The 20,077-nt window shown below is 36.4% G+C and overlaps 1 protein-coding gene across 2 annotated transcripts in view; it reads right to left on the minus strand.

Moving 5' to 3' along the window:
• Positions 1–15,558, minus strand: part of LOC119787535 (formin-1-like) — a 74,445-nt gene extending 58,887 nt beyond the window's left edge. For both annotated transcript variants that reach the window (XM_038291449.1, XM_038291452.1), the window contains exons 1-2: positions 15,476–15,558; positions 10,321–11,961 (exon numbers count right to left, since the gene is read on the minus strand). In XM_038291449.1, the coding sequence (XP_038147377.1) occupies positions 10,321–11,887 (1,567 nt within the window). In that variant the 5' untranslated portion in view covers positions 11,888–11,961; positions 15,476–15,558. The remainder of the gene's footprint in view (positions 1–10,320; positions 11,962–15,475) is intronic.
• Between the last annotated feature and the right edge of the window lie 4,519 nt (positions 15,559–20,077).

The following is a 20,077-nucleotide window of genomic DNA, read 5'->3' on the forward strand; positions in this document are numbered from 1 at the left end:
CAAAATAGCAAAGAGAATTAAAGCATTAATCTGAATCTTTAGGCATCAATATGCAGCAGGGAAATATAAACAAACAAGTAAAAACCCTTACTCAAAAGCTCCAGGCCACTGAACTATTAAATATATTGAATATTACTGTATAATATTTCCTTTAATTGATCATTTGTCTATTACCAACATAAATAAAAAAATTTACAAATTACCTTACATTTAAGTCTTACATTCAGTAGTAAACCTTAGTCCCAATCAGCTTGACTTAGATTTGATTTAAGTAGGGAAATACTGCCCCCTCCTGACTATGGTAGGTGCATTACAATAATGAAGCCAAAATTCATTTTTTCACATTTCTAGGGGGAACTATACCTTTTTTGTGATCCAAAATAAGACACCATCTCAAAAAAACCTTAACCTTTTAACTTGTGAATTAATTGGAATCAAAATGAAACAATTTAGTGGGTAAAACAACCACAAAAATGATGTGGTTGCATATATTTGTATGACTACTATAAGGATCTAGCCTGTTTTAGGAACTTACCAATACTTTGGTAAGTTCAACTTTTCATCTGTGGTCTTTAGCGGAAGTGTTATTTGTGTCTGTAGCATCTGCTGCCATGAAATTCTATCCAACTGGTTAAACTTCACATTAGCATTTAAAATGTAAGATCATAACATTTGGGATATATTGAACAACAATTACTTTATTTTAAAATAGCCCTCTGCAACATGAATACTACATACGTGATTGACACTTTAATGAAACCAGGCTTAAACTTTTTTTTAAGTGCAATTGAAAAAATATGATTGCTGCAAAAATAATGCCATAAATGCCACAAAACATGATTATGCAGTACCATAATAGTTTGGGGTTACTTTAATCAACTGTTCCAAAAATAGTCAATGTTGAAACATATCCTTGAGGCTTCTGCAAGAGAACTAAAGATGGATTATTTTCTCCATGACAAAGACACAATAAGTAGAACAAAATGGCTGTATCAGGGAAAAAAAGAGAAAAAGAGAGGTTAAGGCATAGCCCACTACTTAATTTGATTAAACAATCTGTGGGGAGAGAAGAACAGGACTGAGCATATAAGGCAAGACTGCAAGCTGAGACCGCAGCACAAAAAGAATGTGTTTGTGATTAATTTAATTAGGGCTTCAACACAGTATTAAACTAAGAGGGTCCAAACTTGAGGTGTAAAAAGAAAGAAAAATATCAATCTGTGACCTAAATTTCCTGCAGATGAAACTAAACATCTTTCTACCTCCCTGTTCAATAATATAAAAAGGTATCCCTTACAGTATATGCAATAAGTGTTGTATCCTTGAAGAGGCTATACAGTAATAGATAACTTTAACACAGCATACAACTATGAAGACAAGTCATCTTGAATACAGTATATCCCCCAGAGTCTTGTCTTAATATCTTAATATGAACAGATAAATTCATGGAAAAATAAAAGCAGAGAGGTTAACAGGAACACTTAAACATACTCATTCAGAGACAACTGTGATGAGCCACGTGGAGCTTTAACTGCGGTGGGGAAAAACAGCAGGATAAGATTAATAACTTTTCATTATCATAATGCTATGCAGCTCAGTTCTGCAGTGCAAACTGCTGACTGTAGTTTGGAATGGTTCCAGAAGCAGTGTTAAGCCCACTATGGGCGAAGTGCAGAGAGTACGGATCAAAAACGACTCTCCACAATTTCTAGTCCCTGTAGAGGACTTATCACTAGGATTTTATCCACCTGCTGCATATATAAAATTGGTTTGATATATCTTTCTTTATTTTTAGTTATGTATGCTTCATGAAAAAAATTTTAACCCACTAAATCCTATATGTTAATCTCATGGCTTGAAGGTCACTTTCGAAAGGCCACAGCAAATTATTTGGTCCTTAAGAGTCTAAGAAGGCTTATCATGTCATAAAGTAGACTTAAACCAATGACAGCCTCGCTTTGATAGCACTGCTCAGAGGTAATGGTGCCTGTATCCTGTCCATGTTTGGGAGAACTACCTGTGCTAATAGAAGTGTTCAGAATCAAGCACAGGTTTAAAGGAATGCAAATCTCAACAAACTGCTGGATACCATTGTTTTAAGAATGAATCTGTTTTCAAAAGTTTTAACAGGAATAATATATCTAAATGAAATAAAGACCAAACCCTCCAAGACCAAGACCAAGTGTTTATGATTTAGATATTTAAGGATATTTGTGCACCAAGAAGTGCAAATAAAAATAATGGAACAATGCTTAATTAAACTACAAATTACTTTTTGCTATTAAACACATACTCATCATAAGAAATTAATAATCAAGATAATAAATGCAGACATACATAGATACAAAAACCATTAGACCCAATATAATCTGATAGTGATAATGAGATTAAGCCTCTCGAGACATTGAACCATTTTGCCAAATTGCTTCAATGATCCCCACAGTTCATGACGCTTCATGTGCACATGTCACCACCTACTGGTACAATGCATAACTACAGTTAGTAATATAATTGTAATTTTTTGCAATTGTTTTTTACAATTGGTTCCATACTACAGGGGGTACTTTAAAACCTACCTAGACTAACTGTCAAGGTTTGGTGGAGGTTTTTGAGGACCCAAATGTAGAGATGAGGAGGCATATAAGATTAAGTTTGTAGAATTAATGGAAAGTTCCAGAGGAAATGGAGGTAAAAAAACAAACAAATTAAAAATACAGTAAAGCAAAAATCCAGGAGATGCCAGGGAGAAAAAAAATACACAGGGAGCCAAGCAACAATAAAGCAACAACAAACCAGCAATGAGGAACTGCAGAGGTGTTGTATATATGAGGAACAGAACAAAGAATAGAAGAATCTGGAACAGGTGTGGATAGAAGTAACTAGAAGGGAGTCAAGGGAAAGGAAAAGGACACAAGGGAGCAACAGAGAGTAACACAAAAACACAACACTGCCAGAAAACAACTAAAAAGACACAAAGTTATAAAGAAAAAAAAAATCTAAAAAAAGGGCAGAACCCTGATACCAACCTCAAAAAAACATTTAAAATGGTATATGGGAAATATCTTCATTTTCATTATTGCAATGCTCTTAGTAAGTATATATATATATATATATATATATATATATATATATATATATATATATATATATATATATATATATATACATTTTTATTTTATTTGGATAGCTATCAAACAATTTTTAAATGTTTCTCTTGTTTTTAAAGTTTTGAATGGGCTTGCACCTCCCCCGCTGCAGGATTTTATGAAGAGGAAAATGCAGAATTGTGTCTATGCTAGAACATTAACCAGGAGTGACTGTAACATACAATGCAGGACTAAATTTAGTCAAACGGTGGTCACTATCAGAGCCACACAGTCACGAAATATGGTGCAGAATCAAACCCAATATGCATGCAGGACACCTCCTCATTTCAGAATGGTGAGTTTATTACACACAGTCGAAGAAGGACACCAAAAGACAACTAGGACAGGCACTACGAGACTGTGATGGGGAACACAGGAGCTTAAATACACAAAATCACACACAGCTGGGATAAATGGGGGAGAAACCAATCACAGGGGAAAACAAAGGAGCTAAAAGGCTGGACCATGAAACAGTGTTGTTTTCAATTCACAGGCAGTGTAATGTGAGTCTGCAGGTGAAGATCAAAGGAAGTTGCGTTTTATATTATTATTTTTTATACTAAACTTCAAAGTCTCCAACCGGTCTTGATGCAATTTCTCAAAGGCTGACAAAGCAAGACTGAGACAATGAAAGAGGTCTAAAGAAAATAGTGAGATTATTCATATTTAGTCTATTATTTAAATGATAACTAACTACTTCAGTAATGGAATAATCGCTACATGGAGTAAAAAGGCAAAAAAATTGTCACGATCTTGGTGCTGATGACTGGCCTGAATACTCATTAAATTTACCTGCCTAGCTCCGCCCAATTTTCATTACTGTTCATCTTATCCAATTCCTTCAGCCTGTATTTAACTAGCCTTCAACCAGTCATCAGTGCCAGATTATTCAAGCCTTTGATGAGAGTTCTCAAGTGTACCTGATTGAGTTCTGATTACCTGATCATGACCCGTTCTGCCTTTGGACCTCTGAGCCTGCCTATTCCCGTTCTGATCTGTTTGCCTGACCTGTCTTCGGACTCCTGCTGGATTCTGGCTGTTAACCAAACCTGAAACTGATTCCTGACACCATCCTGCATTTCCCTTATGTACCTATCCAGATATCTGATCTCCTCACCAGGTCTCCCAAGCACATCCTGGACACTGGCTTTGCCCTGTGGATTATCCTGCCTTCCTTCGTAATGTCATTTCTGATCTCCTGCCTATCCCACGACCTCTGAGACTTCAGCCCCTGGGATTCTCTGGGCGGTGCCCGCTGCATCTCGTTGGTAGCCGACTGACTTGAACAACCTCACCAGGTTAGTGACTCACACGTTCATTATCATCCTTCATCAGATAGACATGGTCACTAACCTGCTGTCTCCTGTTACTGCCTTAGATGCTGTTCTCTACAATTCCATCTTAAATAAACATTTTGTGAAACCTGCTCAAAAAGTGGGTCCTTTTGTTCTAAGCCTGACACATATACAGCATGTCTTGCAGTAAAAAATGTGAACCCTTCTGCCTATTAATATGCCCTATCCAGAATTCCTGAATTGGCATTATTTTAGTTTCCATTGGTTCATATCTATTTAAAAGCATCTCCTTCAAGCAAAAAGAAATCACTTTTTCTGGCATTTTTTTAAATATATTTTTAAGGAGACAAATCTTGGTCAACCAACACAAAACAGAAAGAAAAAGAAGTGCATATTAACATAAATTTAATGAATAACTCAAAAAAAAAAACAGCTCCTTCTGTTTCCTATATTTTTTAATTCCACAAAATCTATAAACCTCCTTATTCAAAAGCAGAGAACTAGACCATATGACATTTGACAGCCTCTACCTACCTACAACACCAAGAAAAAAGATTCACTGACTTTAAATATAAGTCATGAAAAATGCCAGGAACTATCAAATTTTGTGCACCTAATTTACCTTTTAGTTTTCTGTTTTATCATAGGCTTGTTGGCTATGCAGCACTTTAATGTTGAATGATTTATTCATTTCAATGCTTGTCATTAAAAGGCAGCAGCAAGTGAACACACCAGGATCTGCATCTCTTTTTGCATTTGAGTGTAAGCAAAAATACAGCCAAAGATGGCCGAGTTGTCATTAAGATCAAGGTTTCAAGTCTCATCATATAGACTTAAAGGTATAGGGAAGGCATGACCAAGGAGAGATGGTATTCAGTTAGCTTCCCTATGTGACACCAGAGCTGCTGGATACTGAAAAGGGTTTATTGAGGGGGAAAGTAAAAAAAAAAAAAAAAAAAAAAAAAAACACAGCATAACTGAAATGTTCCAGGATGTTTTAGGAGGAAAGTTATTCATTGAGAAAAACAGGTTAAATGTTACAAAAAAGGACCTTTGTGCTTTTTTTCCCACTGTGCACAGCTTGACAAAGAAGACACCCCTTGTGCTCTGCTTTGGAAGCATGGACAACAGAATTGTAATTGAGCTGCTCTTTGTCTTCAATGTTGGGAACAATGTTCCTTGGCAGTGCACTAGAGGGGAGAACTTACTGGAGCAGTTTCGCAAATGTAATTATTACATTATTGTCATATTTTAGATAAGAATGAGCACTTGAGGAGAGGGAAAAATACTGTATTGGGATTTTCCAAGACATCTCCACCTAAAGCTTTAGTCTTATCAGCACATTTCATGGTATTATTGAGGTTGCCAACAAACGTTCAAGTAGACTCCAATTCAAACAACATTGTATTGCCAGCTCCATCCTTTAAAGCAATACTATATAAGTTTTACCCAACAGTGGCGCTTGAACTTCCATGAATCTTCCAGGTTTAGCTCCCTTGAAGGATACTGATGACAGCACTGTCACCAAATCAAACAATCTACCTTGATGTTTGAAGTGCAAATAGGTAGAGGCACTGGAGCATTGGACTCAGCACATTAAATGAATCTTCTTTAAAATTCAGGAGTACTGCATTAATTACACCAATTAATAAGTACACCGTCACCAGGGAAGCTAACATCAAAGGGCTTGGAAAATAAACAATTCCACCTTTATTCAACATAACAGTCAAGGCTTCACACAGATCTACTAACCCCTGGAATTAATTTATTTTTTATTTGGAAAAAAACTAAATTAAATGTTTTGTATTGCAAAGTAGTGACTAATAGTACAATGAAACAGTTGTATGTAACTGAATATGACGCACAGCTGCAACAACATGAAAGCCGACACTTCAGCGCTGATACAAAGGGAAAAAATATTCACATGAAAATAAACCTTGGATATAGCATACTGTATATTCACAGACTGATACTAATCATTATCTCAGCTTAAAATGTATTTAAATATCATATAATGTTTACATTTATTCTGAAAAATTAACACCCCCAGCTTCTTTCTGTTTGCGTTCTTTCTGTTTTCTGTTTTGACTAGTGCATGATGTTTACTGGCTACAGTGTGCTACTCGGTAGTGAAAAAACATGAGAAAGTTCTTAGACCTTTGTAGCATTTTTTTGAAATAAAGAAAAAAGTGAAAGTGAGTTTTGGGACTACACATGTCTCAAGAATGCAGTGAGATAAGCCATGAGAACACCAGTAAACATGTAGCCTCATGAAAACCAAGGAACAGATACACAAAGTTATGGGAAGATTTAAAGCATGGTCTGTGTATGTAATGTCCTGAGCTTTGAATATATGAAAATGAAATGAAAATAAGCCTACTGCAAAAGATAGAGCCGTGGTAGTCTAAAATGGTAGTCTTTGCTCTGGCAGCACTAAAATGTAAGGTTCCTGTTTTGAAATAATTGAGATAATTCTTTGTCATTCATGGTTTTTTCACTATGGAAAGACATGAAAAACAAGCTGTTGTTAAAATGAAGTTACAACAGGCCCTATATGCTGTAGGGTGCATGGCTGTGTCGTGTAAATTAATAATTTTGAACTTTATACAAAACAATATGTGCAGCTGAAAAATGACACTGAATATCACACTGAACACATCATTCTCAGCTGGAGAGACATGCCAGCGGCATCTTCATGGTGTAAGGATTATATTATATAGCTGGAACACAGAGTTCATAGACAGACAGACAGACAGACAGAAAGACAGAGAGTCAGACAGAGTACAACTGTCTGCCTGCAGCAAGGCAAATAGTCTGTTGCAGATGTCAAGTAACAAAGTACAAATACTGCATTACCTTAATTAAGTAAGTAACTAAGTATTATACTGGAGTAATTAGTTTTTTTGACAACTTTTCACTTCTACTCTTTACATTCTTTTTTGCAATTATCCCTACTTTCCACTCCTAACATATCAAAAATAGGCCTGTTATTTTTGTTTTATCTAAGTTCATTTTCGTTATGGCCTGTTGGTATTAAAAAAAATCAAAACCATTAAAATGATCTGTTTTGTCAAAACAAATAATTTCTTTGTGGTTAGACTCGTTCCTGCACCAAGTTGTTGTTCGGCACATACCACAATAAATCACTTTTCAAGATGATGCAAAGTTAAATTTGACACTCTTATCGTTAGTTATAAAACAAAGAAACCTAGGTATAAGGAAGGTAGAATTGTAGAAAAATGTCCTTCAATTGGGTAGTGCAGTAACCAATATAAGGTTTAAAGCATTTGTCCTTAACTCTTTTCCTTCATTACTTTTAATTTTATACTCTAAGGTGTTTTTAAAATGGTACTTTTATATTTTTGTTTGAATAAAAGCTTAATTTTATACTCTAACTTCTGCAAAAGTGTTTTTAAACAGTAGAATTCATACTGCTATTTGAGTAATAAACATTAATACTTTTGATACCCCTGGTCTGTTATGGGATGGTGAATATCCTTCATATCGTTTGCTGCCCTCAACCTGCAGTGATAATCATAGGTGGTTTATAAGGGCAGACCTAAGCTAAGCAATGTCGACTGTAGAGCTGACCTGTTTTTAAAGGTTAAAGATTAGAGTAAAAATTAGAATTTATATATTTTTTTCCTTTGGTCCTTTAAATGGGTAAATCAAAAATCTACTCAATAATTATTGGTGCCAGCTAATATGAAAGGCTAATCTTGTGATACATTTTTGGACATATTGCACAGATTTATCTCAGACAGCTTTTGCTTTAAACAGCAGTTTTAATAGCAGCTAAAGTCTCACAAAATATTGACTTGGTGGGACAAATTAAAAATACACACTGCACTTTCATTCTAATAAATGGAAATCTAAACACAATGCATAAAACGGCATTTGTCCTGCAATGGTTTATGTTGGTCAGTCACATAAAAGACAAATAAAATACAGTTAGATTTTTGTGTTCATAAAATAGCATATCTGAAGAGGTTTAGCCATATTCAAGAAAAACACTTTAAAATACTCAGCTTGAGCTTTTAGTTTCATTTGCTAAAACAACTGAAAGTACAGGAAACACAGCTTTGTTGAAGAGGTGAAACAATCCTTATTAAATAAAATACAATAAAATCAAGAAAATAGGACCGATACTTTTCAAATACTATCAACACTTTAATTAGGAAATCCTGCTAAAGAGCTACTTGCAACCATAGGGATTGGAGGTAGTTAAATGTTGCAGTAAACACATAGTCAGATCAATGGTTTGCTGCAAATGTACAGAGGCCATGAGGTAAGATTCTTCCTGCTTTGGCAAGAGAATGAAACCAAACACTCAAGGGACACAGCAGTAAATGTTTGAAGAGAAAGGCTCACTGCTTTAAATATTCAAAGTTGCAGTCTAAATGCATTTTGTGTGAAATTTTCCAGTACCATGATCATGGGTACACAACACTGAACACCAACAATACTGTGAGCTTCCGAACAGCAATGGAAAGGATATGTAATTTTTTTCTACCCTTAAAGAAATAATGTTTTATATATATAACAGCTAGAAAACATATACGTTGATAAGTGGGCTTAAATCAAAACAGAAAATGTAAGTAAGAACCTTCTAGAAAACCAAACTGGACTAAATAAGGGAGTCACTGTTATCCTAGTCCTAATCAAAGGCTCAAATTGTAGCTATAAGCTCAGCTTGCATGCTTACCTGTATCTGTGATGGGTTTTTTTTTTAGATTTTTTTGATTACATCTCAAAACCCTGACAAATGTATGTTTGGTTAATTAATGTCCCTCTGGACTGTCTTTTCAAATTAAGCATTTGCAATTAAGGTTGTGTTGACCACTGACCTCCTGATTATTTCTATATGTTTACTATATAGAAAAGCATTATGTTGTTTTACTTAAATACAAATTCTATTTTAAAATAAATTCAGCATCTACTCTAACCTAGATTATAGCTCAAACAATTAAAGAATTGGTACATCATTGTTGCTCTGTATTGTATAAATCTGTGAGTTTAATAAATGTGTTCAGAACTTCCACAAAAAATGCCCAAGTGGTGAAAAGACATGTTTCAACAGGCTTATAGCTGTGGATTTATGATTATATGTTTAGAGAGAGTACACTGGGACAATTCAAATCCATGTATTATCCTATTGTCAGATGAACATGCAACAGACGAGATTACGAAAGGTTGAAAATAAAAAAAAAGCTTTAATCCTTTTCTCTGCAGCCCCACTCCACAATCATTTTGATGGCATATGAGTGGGAGGTAAAGCACATCTTTAAAAGTTAACTTGTAGAATATGCTTAAGTTACATCTGTGCTCACATGATCTACAGTCAGGTCAAACTTTGTGTCATCACTGAATCTTTGATCCAGGATACTCCCACTAATCTCTGCCCTCCTTGTAGAGAAAGGAAGCTTATAATGGATGGTCAATAAAACCTTTCTCAGGACCTGGCTGCCCCATCCAGGCTGGAGAGTTTCTAATTTATGGTCACATGCATAACCCAAAACCAAAGCAGGCAAAGATTCTAAACAGCAGCCCTCACATGTTCCAGTAAACCTACTAGAAGACAGTTTGAGCTACAAAGTAAATCATCTTTGAGTAAATCATTTGGCAGTATGCAGTTGTTACTGGAGGTTTCTTGAAAGTCTGACACAAATACAAATCCAGGCAATTGAATTCCTTTCAAGCCATTTTCTTTCTGTCTTTTAGTTCTTTGAACTCCAGCATCAGAGTTGGGAGATGAAGGGATCACTCTGACAAACATTACGTGCTGCTGAGGTGATAAAAGCTAGAATATCTGTATCCCCATCAGCGCAGGGAGTCTGTACATGAGACAGTTTATTCACAGTGATTTTTTCACAACTCACCTGTTGTTGTGGAGTTGCTGGAGGAGTTCCGTTTGGAGCTGCTTGGTCGCCTGTTGAGGTCCAGGTCCAGATGGGTCACAGTCTGCTTGTTACCATTTCCATCAATGACCTCAGAGTAGCCTTTGTGCACAGCTTTGTTATTGGAGCTATCTCGACAGGGGTCTTCATCCTTATCTGAAAGCAGGACGATGCGGTGGTTGAGCTGTGGACTCATTTGCTTAGAAGACAAAGGGGAAAGCACAGGTGACATGCTTTGGAGGCTGTTTGAGGCTGGGAATGACTTGTTGAAGACTCCAGCAAGAGAAGGTGAGGAGGGGCTCTTTGAATGGGATATGACTGGAGCTGAAGGCTCTGCAGGGTTAGAAAGGGGCAGCCGTAGCCCCTCAGGAAGTTTGGTACCAGTTTTCTTACTCTCTCCAAGTCGATAGCCACCATTTTGCATTCCACACTCTCCTCTCTCGTGTTTACTTGTGATAGTCCCTGAGTGTTGTAAAGTTCCATTTGAACATGCATGGCTAACATTGAAAACTTTACCTTCAACATCCTGCAATTTTGCAACTACCCTGATGGCCGTGTTTCTTTGGTTGGTGTCACTGTACACCTGAAGTCCAGTTTTGTTGACTGCTGACCCACTCCCAGCTAACGTCTCAACCATGTTAGAATCAAACCTTTTTATTGGACGAAGGTTGCCTCCACTCTGCTGTCTGTTTAGGCCCTCTATTAGGCTGCAAGATGACGAGGCATAGCCAAGTTCTCCGTCACACTCTGAGAAGTCATTACAGAAATCCATAACGGAGTCAATGGTTTGGTTGCTCTCCACAAAGTCCCAGTTTTCTTGAGTAATCTGAAAAGGTTCCTCCGTTGTAACGATGGGTTTATTGGCCTCTCTGTCATTGGAGCTACATAGTGTGCTGCCAGGCACATGGTTTGAGGATTTTTCCTCTGGGATCTGCTCTGCCTGTAAAGCTTGAGATGTGGCTAACTTGTTATCAGTCGTAGGCTCCACGTGTGATTTTCCTTTAGAAAATTTCCTTTTTGCTTTAGGTCTTCGTATATCCTCAAAACTTTCCGGCTTTTTGCCTTCCAGCCTCTTAACTTTTTTGCTCTTGACTGCGCCCTTACGCTCAGAGATGGAGCAGTTCTCATCGCACGGAGCCTGAACCCCAAGGTGAACTTCAGGATCTTCCTCGCAATCGGGGAATTTTCCATCATGGTTACCCATCCGGACTTTGTTAGTACAATCCCGGCAAAGCGATAAAAGACCTGCCAGCAACTGGTAGTGCTCAGCTGCAAGCCAGCAGAGCTCTGCAACTGCTTCTTTTGTTGTCTGTTGGGAGTTGAAGAGTCTGCAGAAAGATTCAGAAGACTGGCCCCTTTGTTTGGACACAGCCATATTCTGCACTCCCCAGTTATGGTCATTATCAGCATTTGCTGAATAAGAGCTGCGGCTCTTGTAGTTGAAAATGGGTGTCCGTCTCTTGGGAAGGTAGAGGCTGATATTGCTACGCTCATAGATGGGTTCATACAGAAGCAAGATGGTGTGTGTGCCCTCCATGATGGGTGCCATTTTAGTTCCTGAAGCAGTATTTGTAGCGCTGAGTGGGAAGGAAGATCTCAGGCTATGTTTCACTTGGTTTGATGCTGTGGCAGAAAAAGTAATACACAGAAATAAATATTAAAGACATACAATTAGAGACAGTAGAGAAAATTTCTAACTAAAGTGTCTCTATTGATAACATATAATGAATCCAAAGCCAACTAATCAATTAAATTAGCTATTTTATTAATATACCTTTAGCATACTCACAAAGACATTTGATTTAAACATCCTTTATCATGTAATTTTCTTTACTGTCCACCGTTGCTACAAGCATGTTTGGTGTGAGGGATTGCCTTTGAGTCAATGAGTCGATGGAATCAACTGGTTTCCTTAGATAGAAAACTTTGATTCAATGTGGCTTTATGATCTGTTTGAATTGCAAAGTGCCTTGAGATGACATGTGTTGTAAATTGGCACTTTATAAATAAACCGAATTGAATTGAATTAATTTGGAAATCTTTTAACGAGAACAAATATCTTATTGGGGAGGATGATTGATTGTCAGGAAGCCATGCAAGTTTTTCACCAAGCATTTAGCTATGCCAAAAATGTATTATCCACAATAAGATGCTTCAAAACAATAACTCTGAAAAACTTAAAATCTGGTCTTTTTGGATGTAATCGAGATGTACTGATCCAATCCAATAGCAATACATGGCCTGAGCATATTGCACGATATCTGATACCGACTAACTCAACACCTTGCCATGTGAGTAAAGGAATTATGCTTGATATAAAAAATATTAGAAAGGGTAACAAGTAACTCAGATATAACTCATTTCTAACTGTTTTCTGTAACATAATAAGCTTCACAGTCATAAACTTGAAATAATTAAATCACTGTAACTTGCTTTGTATGATATAATAAAATAGTTCTACTGCATTTTGCACCATATTTATTTTTGCACTGCACTGAACGTTTCCATATCAATGCCCTTTTGCACCATTATTTAAACTGTTTTCTTTTTCTCCTACATTGTGTACATTCTGATCACTGATGCACTTAATATTGGTAATGTTATCTTACTCCAACTGCAATCTCATTACACTGCTGTAAGCTGTATGCAGCGAAATTTCGTTTTGTATACATGTGCATACAAAATGACAAAGTTTGTCTAAGTCTAAGTATAATAGAAATGACTGGATCGGAATGCTGGATTGGTTTCATTAATTCGATATCAGATCCGACTAATTAGTCAACATCGCAACCAATATCTGATGCGATACTTGGATCAGTTCATTCTGATCCAAGTTGAACTTATAAACAGGTTGGAAAAGATCAAGGGGTAAGGGTGCTTTTGCGAGGCACTGTAAATTGTGAACTATATAAAGGACCCTCAATTTTCCATATAATTTATTTTAGTTAATGGATCAAATAAAATAGTTAGATTACTACAATATCAGTGACAAGATAAAGACAGAAAACTTTAAATTTCAATGGTGTTTCTAAACCCGTAAACCCCTTAAACCCTCTAGCGAAACAAAGGCGTAGCCAGAAAATTTTTATAAGGGTGGCCAGGCAATAACCCATGTACACTGAGGGGTGGCTGAAAGTGAATAGGCACCAGAACCTCAGAGTCCATCTATACTATTGCAACTGGAAAATTAACGAGCAAAACATCCATATTTTCTAAATAAAGAAAAACTATACTTTCCTACAGTCTTTGCTACCAAATAGACACATATTCCAACATCTGTGCTTTCTAGATAAAGGTATAATGGATACAATTTTATCAGGTTTGAGTTCTGGGGCAAACATCTCTTCATTTGTCATTACTTACCTATTTTTATCAAAAATCATTCGGGATAAAATTGATATTTTCTATAAGTTCTAATATATACATAAATTTATTATTAAGTTTTTACTAAAATTGTTATTTATCTATGATTTCAAGGAAGACTAAGGCTACGTTCACACCGCAGCCTGAAGTGACCCAATTCCGATTTTTTTGCCCATATGTGACCTGTATCTGATCTTTTTATGACAGTCTGAACGACACAGATCGGATTTTTTCAAATGCGACCCAGGCCACTTGGATATGTGGTCCTGAATCCGATACATATCTGATCTTTTCAAATGCGACCTGTGTCTGTACGGCCAGGTCGCATTCATCCGACCTACACGTCATTGATACTTGACAAATGTTACTAAACGTTACTAATCTGCGTCCTACTAAGCGGAGGCGGGAAAAACTAACAACCATTGCGGAAGATAACACAGAGAGCAGTCAATGGAGAGAAAGTGAGGTTGCTGACTTAATTCATATTTGGAAAGATAGCTCGATTCAGACCAAACTCGAAGGGTCTTACCGGAACCGGGGGAGGGTCTTTCTCTTTGATCTTCTTAAAAAGATTTCGTTCGTAATCTGCCTGCTCCTGTTGGAGAAGAACTTAAAGAACGCAATATACGCTGCGGTATTACGAGTCATGTTTACTTCCGCAAACACTGAGGACGCTTGATACGTGTGACGTCATCGCGTCCTCGAGTGCGCATGCGGGACAGTTCGGTTGGACGCATTCAGTTCACACAGTAGATCACATACAAGTCGCATATACTTGGAAGTGTGAACGGACACGCAAAAAAATCCGATTTCACAAAAAAATCGGAATTGAGCATTAAGGCCTGCAGTGTGAACGTAGCCTTAATGACTTTCAGAGACGCATCATTTTCACTTTACCCCATATAACACAAAATCTAGTTCTGAAAAGAGCATGAATTACCATCTTTAATGTTAGTATATTGATGTGCATAATTAACCACATTGTTTTTGTTTTGAAGTAATTGTTAATATATGAAAAATTAAAATATTTTGAATATTCCACTTGAGAGTATTACTGCTGCAACCGTCTGTAATAGAGGGTAAAAAAAATAGTAGGGGTGGCCAATGATTGGCTAAGGGTGGCCATGGCCACCCCTGGCCCCCCATCTAGCTCCATCCCTGTAGAGGAAAGAAACAAAACCTTTTAAACACATGCACGTTTGTAGATCATCCTAGTCGTCTCACTTATTGGGCCCCTACATAATTTCTTGTGAAACAAACCAGACGCATCCCAACCCTGCAATTTCTATCCCCAATCTTCTTTTAATCTGTCCCCTGTCCTATTCACTGTCTCTGTCAGGTTTATATTAGCACCTTAAACATGTCTCATCTCACTTATTGGGCCCCTGCATAAGCTTAAAGGACTCGCGGAACCCTACGCCGAGCTGCCATCAAACATGTTTATAAACACAGTCCTATGCTTTAAACGTTAACCCTGTTTTGTCACAACATAATCCAGTGGGCTATTGTAACCTTGTAGCAACCACGACTGTCTGTCATCCTTAACATGGCAACATGCTTCTTACAACATACAATACAGCAGTGTAAATGAAATTGACGAACATTGCAGTAACTTTATTATTATTTAACATGTTATGTATTAAAACTGCAAATATCCCCCTATGAGGTTACTATACAGTGTTTTCTCTGCAGTTTAAAATGAGCTACAATCTCCTGCAACTACAAGAGGAGAAATTAAAGCCTCACAGGGTTAATATGTAAAAAATAGACTTACCCGGTTCGGTATAATGTAAATATAATGCCTCACATCGCTGTTCTGAAGCCAGCCTATGCTCACCGCAGCTTCTCCGGGCTGGCCTTCTGTGATGAACAGGAGCTTTAACCAATAGGAAAGCTCCCCACTGGATCCACGTTCTCTGATAGGTTGGGAGGTGTTTAAGGGGCCAGCCCACAGTTTGAGTCAGTGCAGCTGGACTTGCAGGTGCGACATGTGATGGGAGAGCTCCAGGGTCCAGGAGAAAAACGGAAACAGAAAGATAAAAAATGTTGCATCTATTTCCTAAATGTCTTTGCTTTCCTATGAAAAAATCACAATCCCCCTGATCAACCGAAATAGGCATATTTAACCAGTTACCTGCTAATTTATCACCATGTGTTGTAAAACAGAGCCGCATAGTGGTGAGTTTGTGCATGCAACATTAAGGCAGCCGATTTATTATGAAAGTACACACACAGTAGGCTATGTACCGCAACCAGTGGCGGTACATACTATTCTAGAAAAAAATGTACAAGGGGGGCAGGAGGGGACCCACGGGGGCCCCGAAAAACATTAAATAAAAAACAGAGCAAGGCATTCAAATATATTAAGATAGCTGAATGAAGTGACATTTCTATTCAATTAGGTTTAATTAAAATTCTGTCTTATTAGGTCAATATAAATTTATAATTCAAGAATTTTACATATTTTTTGACTTAATTTAAGTTAAAATTACAGTTTTCTATAAAATCTGAATTTGTACTCAAGAACAACTGATAAATTCAGCTGTAAAAATTAAAGTTTTTTTTTTATTTGTTTTGAAAACTGGGATCCTATCTCAATTCCACTGAAGCTATCACCTTATTGTTTTTAGATAATTAAACATATTTTTGTAAAGAAAAAAAAATGAAATAGATCCAAAGGACCTATCACTAACAGTGACTGTTTCAGCACATATCATCATTAGAATTTCTTTGAGTATTATGTCTTCAATACAGGGGCCATAACAGGCCAGGACATGGTCTACAGGGGCACTGGCCCCTTTGGCCCCTGTCTAGAACCGCCCTTTAGCGCAAAATATTGTTTTACACAATATTTTGTGTAAAACAATGAAGTCTCAGTAAAGACATGAAAATCCTTATCATTTTGCACCTAACTTTTGCAGCTGCAGTAAATAAAGTGTTTAAAGTTAAATGTTTTGTCTACTACTAAGAGGGTTATAGGCCAAGTATATAGTATTTTAAAAATATGTATGGTTGTCTATTCTTCAAAATGATCAGATATGTGTTTTTTATTAATACACTTTATGAAAAACCTAACCTCCTTTGAAAAATCAATAACAAGAAGCAAGAATTATACCTAAATACTCTTTTAAACTGAGTTGTGTGATTAGAAAAAAAACAATTTTTAAACTTAAAGAGAAAAAGGTTATCAAAAAAAAAACACTCAAACATGGCAACGCAGATTTGTAAGCACATTTATCCCCTGCAGAAAATATAGATGCGATGAATTTGTTCCTACATAAGAGTGCCATTAAAAATGCTTGTCTGTTGAATGGCTGCTGTGAAAAAGTCATCTTTTAAAATGGAAAATAGATGGCAAAAACTGAAAAAAATTCAAATTAATTGAGTTCTTGACACAGTCAAAGGTGTCAAAAAGCTTGTTTAACCAAGGTACTATGATGGTATGGAACTACTTTTTTTTATAAAATAGTGCTTGGGGAACACAAACAACAAGATACATCTTCATAATTTGACCAGGGTGGAGTCTTAAAAATTTAATTTAAATAAAAAAATATTTTATTAATCCCAAAGGGACACAAATAGCATGAATCAAATAACATCCAAACCTTTGCCCTAAACCATCTGATGCAAATTCAAAAAAGTTCAGATAAAAGGGCTTTACACTGAATAAATGAAATGACATGTTAACTAACATCTAAGTCTGAACTAATTAGTGGAAATCTATCCACCTGTTCATCCATAAGTCCATAAGTTCCTCCATTAGTCCACCCGTCCATGCATCCGTCCGTCCATCCATCCGTCCATGCATCCGTCCGTCCGTCCGTCCGTCCGTCCATCCTTCCACCCTACCTGTATCTTCAATAGATTATTATACAGTACCTATAATAATATACTATTCAGCAATACATGGAACTGTATTGAAATGTCAGTTGTGCTGCATATCAAATGAAATAAAAATGAATAAATTATTATTATTATTTTTTTAAATGGCGTGCAAAAGGAGACAAAATATTTAAATAAGTTATAGTGGTTTGACAAAAGCAGGACTTACATAGTGAATCATTTGTCTTTTTGGAATTGAACAGCTCACCCATTTTATTATTTTTAAATGATTAAATGCATTGGTTATTGAGAATATTGCAACAGGGATGAGATATGTTGGGTGCTGGATTTTCACTATGGCACTGCTGGTTTGAATTACATGAGAAAAAACTGCAGTGCCATTTTAAATACCTGGCATCAAAGCTTAAAAAAATCCTTCTTTGGTGGGCTCAAACAACCAACCATTGGGTTCAGCCAAACCAGTTGACTGATTACACTCATGAGACTGCATGTAGACATATCCTCATAGGAGGGGATTTTATTGTTTTATTTGTTTTGAAAATGGTCATATCTGCATGGTGTTGATACTATCAGATTATGTCTAAATGTCCTGGAAATACTTTGTCTAAAAACAGTCATGTGAATCATATGAAAAAAAGGAAACCTCTGAACACAAATTTGTCCTAAAAATACAGTATGGTGTCCCATTAATGATCTACCACTGAGGAGAAAAGCCTATATCTGGTAGTCACTTTAGATCTGAAATATTACATATCTAACTTTGTGTACTTAATACACCCTTGAGTGTAGGATGTTAATATCTCAGAAAAAAAAAAAAAGATTTGTATTTGATGTTTACCTTTAAATCAATATTGAAATGTGCAAAACCGATAAATAATCTTTGGCACACAGTTGGACTTTTTTTTATATGAAACAGCTAAGACATAAAGTTAATTTGTTAACAGATTAAATAAACTGTTAAAAGATGAAATACTTGCAGTTTATCAAAACAGCACAATGAATAAATGTTATCTAAAAGCTCAATCAATAAAATTTGATACCATTAGATTTTTTTGCATGAGAAATTCTGACCATGATGTTTAAACTTGCATTATGAGCTGCAGGGATCCTGTAGGATTGGAAATAATAAATTTCTTGGAAGTATAACTACTGCATTTTTCAAACTCTGAATTAATAACAGTAATGATTTTAATTATTTAAGTAAATAATTTCTGATGGTTATGTCTGACTTTGGAAAACATTAAGCTGCCTGTAGGTATACAGAAAATGCAAGTTGTAATCCTGTCATCATAAATTTGATTCCCATTTAAGAAGCAGTAATGTTAAAATTTTTAATGTTTCAATTTACTCTTTAAATGGAAATTATTTTACTTTTTGAGCATATACTATACTAACTTATTTCTGCAGAGATATATTTGTTTTTTGTTGCTAATAGGCCATTTAATTCACACTGAGGGGAGCCTGTGCTTAGGGTGATGACATCAGAGGTATTCTGTCCAACATGGACTGACTGAGGTCTGCTTGGGAGGAAGCCGAGCAGACAATTGCAGAGGGGTGTATTGAAGCCGAGCTGTTCCAGTTTGCCTATCAGATACTATGGGATAATGGTGATCAAGGTTGAACTAAAGTCCAGGAACACCATCCGCATGTGGGTGTTCTTCTCCTCCAGGTGTGCTACTGTAGGCTCAGGTGAAGAGCAGAGGTGATGGCGTCCTCAGTGGAGCGGTTCTGTCCAGTAGGCAAACTGGAACGGGAAAATGTTGGGGGGAGGCTGGAGATGATGTGCTCTTTAACCAGCCTTTTGAAGCACTTCATCATGATGGGAGTCAGTGGGACAGGCTTGCAGTCTTTTTAACCCAACTTTAAAAAGTATACATAAAACTGTTAAAAAAAATAAACGTGAGGAACAAATTTGAATAAATATAATTTTATTTTTTATTAGCTCAGATACATGCTATTGTTCTAATCAGAGGAAAGCATTCAGGGGGGCTATGGGGCAAAACTTTTCTTAATTTAGGCAATAGAGGGCAGCATTGTATTGTGAAACCATTTTTGAATATACTGTCAAACTGGAAATAATCAAATTGTGTTATGTATGGGGCAATGTGAGCTACCGTTTGGAAACAAATCAGCCCGTAAGCTCATAAAAATAAGCATTTATTTATATTTGTCGAGTGAATTTGATTTAATTTCTAGTTTAGTAATAACTCTTAAATCCAGATTGGAATTTAATTCTACTTGGATGCTATGAACCGTCCTTCATGGTAAATTGTTAAGAATACAACTGTTAATTCGAACAAACAACAGCTTCTTATGATAAATAAGTAATTTCACAGTACAATAAGAAAATATATTTGACTTGCTCAAATTATTAGAAGGAAATAATGCATTTTCAGCTTAGATATGTTTGTGTTAATATGCATTAAGTACATAAAATGTTTCGCAGGCTTCCAGCAGAGCAGCGGTTGTGCAGAATCTTGTGTGGGCGCAGCAGGGCGCTGACCATGGTGCTGATCTAGACTCTCGCTGGAAA

Source organism: Cyprinodon tularosa, unplaced genomic scaffold (assembly GCF_016077235.1).
Source record: "Cyprinodon tularosa strain WSP-4 unplaced genomic scaffold, ASM1607723v1 ctg3, whole genome shotgun sequence".
NCBI classification, from domain to species: Eukaryota; Metazoa; Chordata; class Actinopteri; order Cyprinodontiformes; family Cyprinodontidae; genus Cyprinodon; species Cyprinodon tularosa.